The 10,684-nt window shown below is 46.1% G+C and overlaps 1 protein-coding gene across 1 annotated transcript; it reads right to left on the bottom strand.

Annotated features, from left to right (window-relative positions):
* Positions 1 to 7,893: 7,893 nt before the first annotated feature.
* Positions 7,894 to 9,879, bottom strand: LOC133930063 (leucine-rich repeat extensin-like protein 5). The gene is made up of 2 exons (XM_062376777.1): positions 9,568 to 9,879; positions 7,894 to 8,163 (listed from the first exon to the last, which is right to left on the bottom strand). Exons 1-2 carry the CDS (start codon positions 9,877 to 9,879, stop codon positions 7,894 to 7,896), a joined length of 582 nt encoding a protein of 193 aa, XP_062232761.1.
* Positions 9,880 to 10,684: the final 805 nt, after the last annotated feature.

The raw sequence follows: 10,684 nt of genomic DNA, 5'->3' as shown, positions 1-10,684 counted from the left end.
TTGTGCCTAGGAGAAGAATGTGAGAATACTCATGTGTGTTGATGTATGTAGACTTGTGTTGTGCCTAGGAGAAGAATGTGAGAATACTCATGTGTGTGATATATATAGAGAAGTTGAATGTGCTGCACACACACAGTAGTCTCAGCTGTCCCGTTTAAAATGCACTAGCTGTTTGCATTTGAGAAATGAAAACGTAGACTGAGGCTGCAGTACGTCCAAAACTCAGGAGAGAGAGAGAGAGAGCACAAGGGCCAAGAGGAGTTGGAGTAATTAAAGCGAGTGATTTAGGGATAAGAGCAAAGGACGAATATTTTAAGTCTAGCCTCGTTTTGAGAATTCAAAGAATGGGAGGTGTGAGTAGTAATGGGCGACAACGTGGAGGCGTTTCATGGGGTCGTATGGGCGGTCTCCTTGACCGAAATGGAGGCCGCTGCTCCCCCGCATGCAGCCCTAGCAACCTTTTTGTTTGCCCTCTACGCCAAACCGTGGAGTGGTAGGAGTATTCGAGATGATCCGAACAAGTATATTGCTTTCACTTGGAGTGCTAGATTCATAGGCTCGTAGCACTTGGCACCAAAGATTTACCGTGTATTTTTGTTGAGGAAGGGTTTACAGTGAACTAGTATTGCTTTTTTTTTTAACGAAACGGTAAGAGGATTTCTGGGTTTATATTAGAAGGAGAAAAAAAAAGTCCAGCAACAGACCAAAAGAAAAAGCCACTGCCCGGCCTACAACTAAGGTAGCGCTAACCACTGCACCAACCGCTACGTTGTAGTGCCTACAACGGAACAGTCGTCAATAAGAAAAAGAACGTCGTCTAGAGAAGTACAACAATGATCTTGCAAGCAACTCAAGAGCTGCAAGCTACTTTCCTTTGGTCGAAGTCTTCTTTTGTCTTCCTTGCCATTGCCTCCGGATCTAGACTTTGTGCTTGAAAAATCCGTCGATTTCTTTCCTTTCGTACATTCTACCGTAAATAGATAAATGCTGCCATTAAAATATCATCGGTTTTCTTTGGTAATCTTTTTGAATGCATTTTCTTTCCTTTCGTACATTCTACCAGAAATAGATAATGTTGCCATTAAAATATCGTCGGTTTTCTTTGGTAATCTTTTTAATGCATTATGCCACCAAGAGCGTATGGTACTGTAGTCTGAGAGAGCCAACAAGTGATTCCACCCGTACCACTGACACATGTAGCCATACCTACATTGTGAAAGAGCAGTCTTTGGCAAGATGTCCAATCTTCTTCAGCCTGCACAAGCTACATTGTTGAGTGTGAGGCCATTTTTTGGTCAAATTTTCCGCTGTGAGTATTTTGCCTTGGATGAGAAGTGTTGGGACCGAAATCTCAAACAAGGTGAGCCTTCGGATACGGAGATATCGAAGGGCTCTCAGAGTGACACGTGTTGGAGGTGGAACAGTTTTTCGATACCTCTTCCGGGTATACTGTGGCCTTATTTATAGCCCGTACCTGGTAACCACAGGTGCGGTTTACAAAATCTACCCCCTCACCTGCTACATTCCCGGAATATCCAAGGGGCATTATGGTACAAATGAGCATAATTACATAATTATAGCAATACCCCGGACGACCGAAAACGGGCCCATTGTCTCGAGGCGATTCCTGTCTCCGAAGGACATCGAAGCCTCCTCCACTCGGATGTCCGTCAGATAGCCTTCGTCCCTCGAGCGAAGGTCGGCTTGCATCTTCGCCCTCTGCGATCGCTCCGGACTGCGGTTCCGGACTTCGCCCGTCATCCGAAGGTCTCCTTCGTCTTCGCCGGTACAGGAGATTGAAGGTGCGGGCGCGCCTACACCCTTCGACCGACGTAGCTCTACGATCTTCGCCGCTTGCAGATGAAGTCCCTGAAATAAAACCACAACGGCAAGCATGCAGTATTTCCAGTAGACTTCGCGGTTCCCTCCGAAGAGGGGGGGGGGGGGAGATCATCCCCAACAAGGAGTCAAGCAAAAGTTTTACACTTTGGCTCTATTGTGGCATTCCAAACTGGTGTCATGTTATATCGCTTCATGGACCCCATGAACTGGATTTTGTATGCGCTCTCTATTGTGTACTCCCCTCTTGGTGTCTATTTCCACCTAATATGATCTTCCATCGCTGGGTCCAGGTAGACTAGCTATAGAGCATTCCAAAGTTCGATGAACTGTGCTTATTGGTCCTTGGTTGTAATAGTCCGTAAGTTGTGTATCCAATTTTCATCTTGTAGCTCCTTGTGCACAGCTTTGAACTTATGCTTGGCAAGCTTGTATAGATCCGGTGCGATTATTCTTGGCACCAAGCCATTTAGCAAGTTGTTGTTTCAGAAGCTGGCCTTCTTGCCGTTTCTGATGGTGACTTCAGTAGAAACCATGAAAAAGGTCTCTATCGATGGCATCACATGGGATCCTTAGCCCAGCCCAAGGCCTATCAATGTCGGTCCATTGGTACCATAACCAGCAAACTCTTAAAGCTCTTACAAAGCATTCCAAGTTGATAATCCCTAGACCTCCAAATTCTTTTGGCCTTGATGTCATGCTCTAGTTCACCAGGGAATGAGCACCATTGACTTTATATGGTTCCTCACCTCTACATATGAGCATCCTTCTTATGCGGTCTATTTCCTTTACCAACCATTTCTAGAGAGGGAAAATGGTTAGGTGGTAACTCAGCTATGAAGACAGCACAAATTTGACCAATGTGTCTCTGCCCGTAAGAGAAAATAACCTTCCTTTCCATCCCGGTAATCTCCCATCCAGCTTGTCAGGAGCAATTGCTACTACAAAATCTGTCATAGATGGCGGTCTATCACTGTCCGTTCACCAAAAACCAGCACTAATACAATTATCACTATCGGTTTATAAAAAAAGTAACATCATTGTTGGTTAGTATTAAAAATCAGCTGTGATAGAGTATTGGATTGTTCGGACCCAAAAATCCATTCCAATCGGATTTTAGCTCGCAACCTCACGTCTGGCTCTCTCTTTCTCCCTTATTTCTTCGAGTTCGGCTCTCTCACTCCCTTATCTCCTCACCTCTGCCTCTCTCGCTCTCTGTTGCCCTCGCTAGCCCTGCTCCTCTTTCCCCCTCCCCACTGTAGCCCATCCCCTCTCGCCCCCCCCCCCCCACCGTCGGCCAACTTCCCTCGCTCCTGCCCTTGCGAGATCCACGGTGAGATTCGGTGGGGATTTAGCCATGGATCTCGCTAGGGCGGCGGGCGTGAGGAGGAGGTGGAAGGTGAGCAGCGTTCTACCTGGTGTTCGGTTGGGTCCTCAACGACGTCACGCCAGGGTCGAGTGTCGCCGTGTGTGCTCATCGTCGTGTGTGATGTGGCGGTAGCCTTCATGCCACCATGTTTTCTTATGCAGGGTGAAGCAAGACCTAGCTGTGGCATGGCAGCGGAGTGCGCCAGAGGTTGTAGCAGCCAAGCCAACTCGTTTCTTTTTTTCTCTCCCCAGAATACCTAGCACTGCCGGTTCTAAACCTGACAGTGATAGGTATCAATTTTCACTTCCGAGTAAGGACTGCCGGTTCCAAAACCGGCTGTGATAGGGTTTGGAACTGGCAATAATCACCCTTTTTGTGGTAGTGTGAAGAGCAATTTTCCTCAATTTTCTAGTATAGAGAGGAAGGTCAAGATACTTGCAGGGGAATGATTTGATGTCACCTGGGAATTCAATAAGAATGCTATCGAGGTTCTCCCTGTCACACCTTATAGGAAAGATTTCAGTTTTTGCTAAGCTGGTGAGAAGCCATCTCCCGAAAGCATGGAGGATTTCATTCAGAGTTTTACTAGTATTGCTTTCTACTCAGCGTTCCTGAGAAAGTTCAGTTCTAGAGAAACGAAGTTTACCAGTAACAACTTATTTTGGGAATACAATAAAAACTAACCGATGGTGATCTTCTATTTCGAAAATTTGGTTTGAATCACTGAGTTAAAAAGCGCTACTGTATGTGCTAAACGGGTGGCAGGGTGGAGTCTAGCGCTTAATTAGAAACATAGCATGCCGTTAGCGTGCGATATTGACCTGTCGACAAATTCAAAGAGTGAGCTGCAGCAGTTTGATGCATATGATAGGTACAATATCAAATTTGGTACAAAGGTAAAGTTACAGTTATTTAGATTATCATGAGTGAGGTGATTTTTGATATGGAAATCTGATCGTAACTGTAAATGTACGGATGAAAAATATGTCGAGCCGAGAAATAACGTATGTATAAGAATCAGAGCTTTATCAGGTATATATTTAGTCACCATATGTATATGATATGACAAAACTATCAAGTAGCTATTTGAAAAGGAAATTGTGTAGCTGATCTTATTTCATTTTTCACAAGAAGTAATTAGGTAACAAATGTGAAAAAGAAGACTAGCCTGCAAGAACAATAGTAACTGACAGTGTCATCGTTTTGACAGACCCATAGCACACATGAACAATGACACAATGAACAAATGATGAATAATTAGCTCCTCATTTGTAACTTCTTCCTAAGCTATCCATTGTTCTATTTTAGGGAGATACAACACATCAGTCTTAGAAAGCCAACTGCTCAGAGTACTCTAACTCCTGGTCTTGACGTTCCTCAAACTGATCTGAGATGTCTAATCGCACAATTATCAGCAAAGCATGCAAAACAAATACACTAAAAACAATGCACAAAACAAAACAACAATAAGATAAAATCTATCTAGAAAGTTAAAGCTCTGAAAAATGAACCTAATAGCTCAAAAATCGTTGAAAAAAAGGAGCTAGGATGAAAAAATTATGAGTTTTTTTATTAAACATGGGCTTTTCTGCAAAATTACCATAGATTTTAGAATTTATTGGAATTATTTTTATACTGGAAAATCTTGAATTATTGCGTCAGGAGGGGGTTTATTGTGCAGTAAAGATTAAAAATTGTTTTAAAAGGAAAAATAAATTAATAATTCTCAGATTAATCTGGGCTATTGGATCTAGGTCTAACGATTTGAGCTCATGGACCGAATGCACGAACGCGGTGATTGGGAAAGGGTGGACTCGGCTCACGCTGTTCACCGTGGACAAAGAGGTGGCGACGGCTCGGGTGCGGTGGTGGAAAACCGGATGTTCGCTGGGATCAGGTTCCGATGGTTAAGGACTCAGGCGAGTGGTGAAACAAAGGCGCAGGAGCTCAGGCGACTCGACAACGGTGTAGGCAGGGGCGGCGGACCATCGAAGTGGCTTGGCGACGAGCGGCGGAAACTCAAGTGGCGGAGCTATGTAGAGAGGACACTACGGTGTCGATTTCTCAACGAGAAGTTGGGGAAAAGGTGTGACGTGCTTCGGGGATGGCATAAGGGCACATATTTCTAGAAGATCTCCCCCCTCAGATTAGATGTGGGATAGCACATCGGCGCGGTTTGGCTCGTGCAGTCTTTGGGTCAAAAACAGATCCGATGAGCGGGTCCCACCCGTCAGTAGCACGGGCGAAGGTGGGTCAGTGCGGGCACGATCGACAACAGGAGGTGGAACACGGAAAGGCACGGGCGACTACTGGCGCTGGCAGGCAGGCTGCGAAGCTAGGCTGGGAGCGCAGGGCTGCGGTGCAGGCCAAACGGATGGAGGAAGGGAGCAGCTTAGGTCGGGCTGGTAGATCGAGAAAGGGAGCGGGCCGGGTGAGGGAGAGAGGGTTGGGTCACGAAGAAGAGAGGAAAAATGATCCGGGTAGCTTAGGTTTCTTTTCCTTTCTTTCTTTCTATTTTTAATCTTTTCTATACTAGAGCAAAATGACTCCAAATAAAAGCCAACAAAACCAATAAAACCCTAAATGCCTAACTCCAACATGAAATGCATTTTCAAGCAAAATATATCCTATGACAAATTGGATTTAATTTAGAAAATAGGTTTTATCCTATTCTATTTATTTAAACCTAATTAAATTCTAGAAAATTTTAGTAATTTGCAAAAATTGAAAACTAGGGTGTTACAATCTTCTTTTGAAAAAATTAGAACACAAAGCCAATAAACACTCTTAAATTTTTTTTTTCTTTCTCTCATTTTGCTCAAATACCCCATGTACAGGGTCTCGGGAAGCTATGTTTATCGTGAAGGTATTCAGCTGGAGCTATGAGCGTGCCATCTTACTGAATAGGCATTATGTCGAACATGTTACGAGCAGCGGCCATGGCGCTATTCTGGAAAGCATCAATAGAGGGAGTTCATGACCTGGCAACAACCTATTGAATTCCAGATCTACAAACTACGAGGCAATTTCCTATGTCACAAGCATATAGTGACCAAAACTACGCCATCATTCCAACTCAAGAAAAACACCAAACTACATACTCGATTGCTCAAAAAGTAATGCAAAAATCAGACTACATTCTCCTCGAGATCCTCTCCAGGAAAGAGGGGGGAAAAAGACTGTCTAAATCACTTGCGAGCAACCCAAATCACGATCCAACGAGTCGATAGAATCTGATGAGGTTGGGGACGAATATACCGTTCCTTTGGTGATGATCGCGCTGGTCTGGGGCGGGACCTTGAACTACACAAGCACCTATAATGGAGTTTTAGCTCGTAATTATTATAATTCTTCAAATTCAAATAAATCACCCATTACCAGCCTGCTGGAAGCATTTGAAATTTCAACGAATAATAGCTCACGACATACAATTGAATATGATTGATAACAGTGCAACTTAAATAAGGTCCTATCGGTAAAAGGATATTTTAAAATGAAATATTAAGAATTTCCATTTCAGCAGTCACAAGTTACTTTTGTACGCGTGTCTAAAAGTTGAAATGAAAATAGAAACTACCATCCATATATGGGACTTTTGTTTACAGCCCTCACCATTAAAAAAAAGCAACAATTAACTATTATTATTGAACACGAGTATTGATATAGCTCTGTCAACATAACATCAATAAGCTGTATTCCAGTGAACCACTGTATTGAGTAAACACCTTCTTGAGTGTAATATATCCATCCAATGTTATCATCACAGTGAAAATCAATTTGCTAGTAAAAGGAGTTTTTGGCCACGCATCTTCCTGATGCTCAGAGAGCTGACCACCGATCAATAAAGAACGAAGTAATGACCAGAGGTTTTACAGATGTCAAACAATTTGATTCTCTTGAAGCAGAACAAAGCACCAAACAGAATCCATCATGCAAGTTGGAATGACTCTTGGTATTCCAGCAATACAGCTGTGTTGGAGTATATTTTAAGTAAAATCACAGTGGATCAGATTTTACTAATTACTCCATTTTCACATCAAGGTAAGCTAATCATATGTTTGTGTCAGTAAAACACATATGTCGCGGCCTAAAAATCACACAAGTATCGATTAATCCATTGTCTATACCCAAATCTAAAATCCTATGCAACAGCTCTACTAAGTCATTTCATCAAACACCACTTGCCTTACCCTAGATCTGCAAACTGTAGACACTGAGAAAATAAATGGCAGGAGAGAAGCTAAGTGGATCCCATCTCACCTCATAGAGAGCGTAGCGTCGCAGGAACACGGCCTTGCACCCGACCTGATTTTGCAGCACGTGCATGGTGTGGCGGTACTCACAATAGTTGAAGTAGGTCTTGGCAAGCAGGTACTTGTCACCCCCTGAATCGAACACATCATCGTCAGGGTCCTGGCCTCGGGGCTACTGCCGCCACCGGGGCGAGGGCGGTGGCGAAAGCTGGAGCCCCTGCTACGGTTCAGGTGCAGCAGCTGCCCGCCGGATGCCATGGACGACAAGGAAGTGGAGTCCATCACTGCCGATGGGGCCAGGGTAGAGTTTGGCTCGACACCGACGAGCAACTCAGCTGCCCTACAAAAAGGGAGGGGATTGTTAGGGTTAGGGGTTTAGGGTTCGAGGGCTCTGAGGGGGCATACCATTTGGCGACATAGTAGAGGTAGCACTCAACGAGCTGGTGAGTGGCGGCATTCCTCAAGAGGGGGAAAAGGAAGTAAAACCAATTCTAATAAGGAGGAGATGCTCACGCTGTAAACACAGAGGGCGAGCTCCCACGGCTGGAACGCGGCGTCCTCCCATTGCGACATGGCGGTGAGCGTCACGACACTATTGAACTCCTCCTCCCATGCAGCAGTCGCCTCCTCCCACATGTGAATGCGCCTGACCACGCTGCAGCTTCCCACGGTGGATCCCGCCACATCAGACCAGGAGGCGGACTGCAAGCCGCCAAGGGTCACAACAGAGGTAGGGTGGAAGGAGTCCAGGGCGTTGGCAGCATGCAGGGGAGAAGAAGCTTGTGGTGTCGGAGACGGTCATCCCGTGCGGGGAACAAAAAGGCGGCAACGATGGCGGCGGCTGCTGCGGTGGAGATTGCCATCGCAGGCAGAGAAGGAGAAGGCATCGGCCGCATCGGGGAAGAAAGGATGACGAATGACGCGCTTTGAGGACTCATGAAGACTCCGGATCCGACGCTCATAGTACAAGATCGGGCGGCTCTCTTCCCTCACTGGCTCGATCCGACGGCAAATGTCGAGGTATGTGACGTGGATAGCTTGGGAGGCCGATAATGCGACGAAGTTTAGGCTAATAAGAGATTGCTGCTATCAGTCCTGCCTAAAGTTTTTTTTAACACACTGATTTTTGAAAAACTAATTGTAATTGATGTTCCAAGAATATCTATCAATTCTCTTGCGGGAGATTTGTCTATTTCTATTAGTGGTTCCCTCATGCCCGTTTTTATAATCATACTACCATTTCGTTAGGTGCGTTTTCTTGTGGACCTTCTTCATGCAATCTCTTGAGAGCCCTAACCAATGTTGTTAAGCATATTGAGCCTCTTCCTTCGTTAAGGATTAGGATATTTCTCTCAATAGTGCCCTAGCTCATGCCCTTTCGATGAGTGGACCACCACTTGTTAACTAGTTTCGTTTTTGTTGAACCCTCCTTGTGCACCTTCTTGGCCGGCCCCTACGAAACTAAAAGTATAACATTGCTCCACTTAAAAAAAAAAAACGTTCGTTACTCACCTTGTCCAACACTGCACCTCCCTCCTTTCATAATACTACATAATCTTTTATTTGAAATATCATAAATTTATAGAAAATTACTAGTCAACATGTCACATTGTAGATCCTATCGATGTCCTAGAGGACTTTTTTTTTGTTAGAGGGAGTACATTGTAGTTCGGGTGTCTCCGTCTTTTTGCTTGGTGCTTGTATTTCCTTCTCTTTACTAATAAAATTAGACCGTTGTATAGAACATGTGGGATAAATAATATGCGTAACCCAACACTATATGATGTTAGTACTTATTTTCTGTGAGGCTTGAAATTGCTCTGCATAGGTAGATATTGCCATATTGGGCAGTGGACTTAGGAAGTCTCCCAGGTTGATGGTGGACGCACGGCTGTCAGTAAGTAGACTGCGACGGTGAGGGGAAACAAGATGGGGCAGTAGGGAACACCAGAGATAGTTAAATGGGCCTATCGGACTGGCTCAATACGGGCCCAGCTAGACGCGGTCTGGCTATGGCACGGCTCGATAGGTCCGATGAGTTTCACAGGCCACGCTGTGTCGGTCCGTGTGCCATGTCCTCGGCCTACGGCATGGCTCGTGAAGCACGGTGTCGTGCCGGGTCATGCCAGGTGGGTGATCGGGCGGTAGGGCGGCGGCGCAATAGAATGGGGCGGGGGTGGCGCGACCAGGTGACGGGGTGGCATAGTGCGGTTGGTCGGGGCGGGGCGGCGGAGGGGCGGGCGATCGAGGGGAGGCAAGGCGGTCGGGCGAAGCGGTGCGGGGCGGGGGCAGGGTGGTGAGGGTGCAGGGTGGGGCAGTCAGCCTGTGCTGGGGCAGTGTGATCGGGCGACGTGGGGGCGGGCGGCGCGAGGCGGGCTGGTGGAGCGGTGCGGGGGTGGGGCGGGGCGAGGGTGGCATGTGGGTGGGTAGGGCGTGTGGACGGGGCGACCAGGCGATCGAGGCAGGTCGTGCATGTGCCTAGGCCGTGCCTATGCCAACCCGTCTAGGTCGGGCCGCGCCGTGCTGGTCCATTGTGCCGAGGCGTTAGCCCAGGCACGACTCGGCTAGCCGTGTCGTGCCGGCCTGGTCCATCAACCCTCGTGCCTAGGTCATGGTTGGGTTGTACCTATAGTGTCGTGCCTTAGACTAACCCGGTAGGTATAGCCCAGTTGACCATCTTTAGGGAACACACATGTTTCGACATTAAATTATTTCATCACTTCGTGATCCGTGTACACATGTACATCACGTTCCTATTTCGATTCTCCTGGTGATTTGGGGTAATTGGACGGGATTGAGTGGATGGAAGGGGCACAGGAAGAACAGCAAGCAGTTTGGGAGAAATTAGAGAGCTCTAGGGATGGGGGATTTCTTCCATCAAATTCTCGTCCAATTACCCCAAATCACCAGGAGAATCGAAGTAGGAGCGTGACAGTACACTTCCTAAATTCCGATGCATAGATTTGCAGGATTCACGTTGCGTGACTATTACAGCACGTCTTGAAACTATCAACAAAAATTCTCATAGGAACGACAAGGGGCATAAGACAAAGGAATATTCAAGTGATGGCGATGTATACGTGCATACTCTTCACGCCTTCAGTGTTCGTTTTTTGTTTTTGTTTTTGAGATGGCCCTCAATTTACTTGGTAAGTTGGTATATGCTTCTTGGCACCAATGCAGAGGATCTTCATGTTCTCAGATAAAGTATTTACATGTGCCT

Source organism: Phragmites australis, chromosome 10 (genome assembly GCF_958298935.1).
Source record: "Phragmites australis chromosome 10, lpPhrAust1.1, whole genome shotgun sequence".
NCBI classification, from domain to species: domain Eukaryota; kingdom Viridiplantae; phylum Streptophyta; class Magnoliopsida; order Poales; family Poaceae; genus Phragmites; species Phragmites australis.
The sequence above is the reverse complement of the archived record's forward strand: the minus strand, read 5'-3'. Positions and strand labels throughout refer to the sequence as shown.

Coding starts and splice junctions, on each gene's coding strand:
- LOC133930063 (XM_062376777.1), bottom strand. CDS start 9,879: ATGCCACCCTCGCCCCGCCCCACCCCCGCACCGCTCCACCAGCCCGCC. Junction 8,164..9,567: donor GCATGACCCGGCACGACACC/GTGCTTCACGAG, acceptor GGCGGCTTGCAG/TCCGCCTCCTGGTCTGATGT.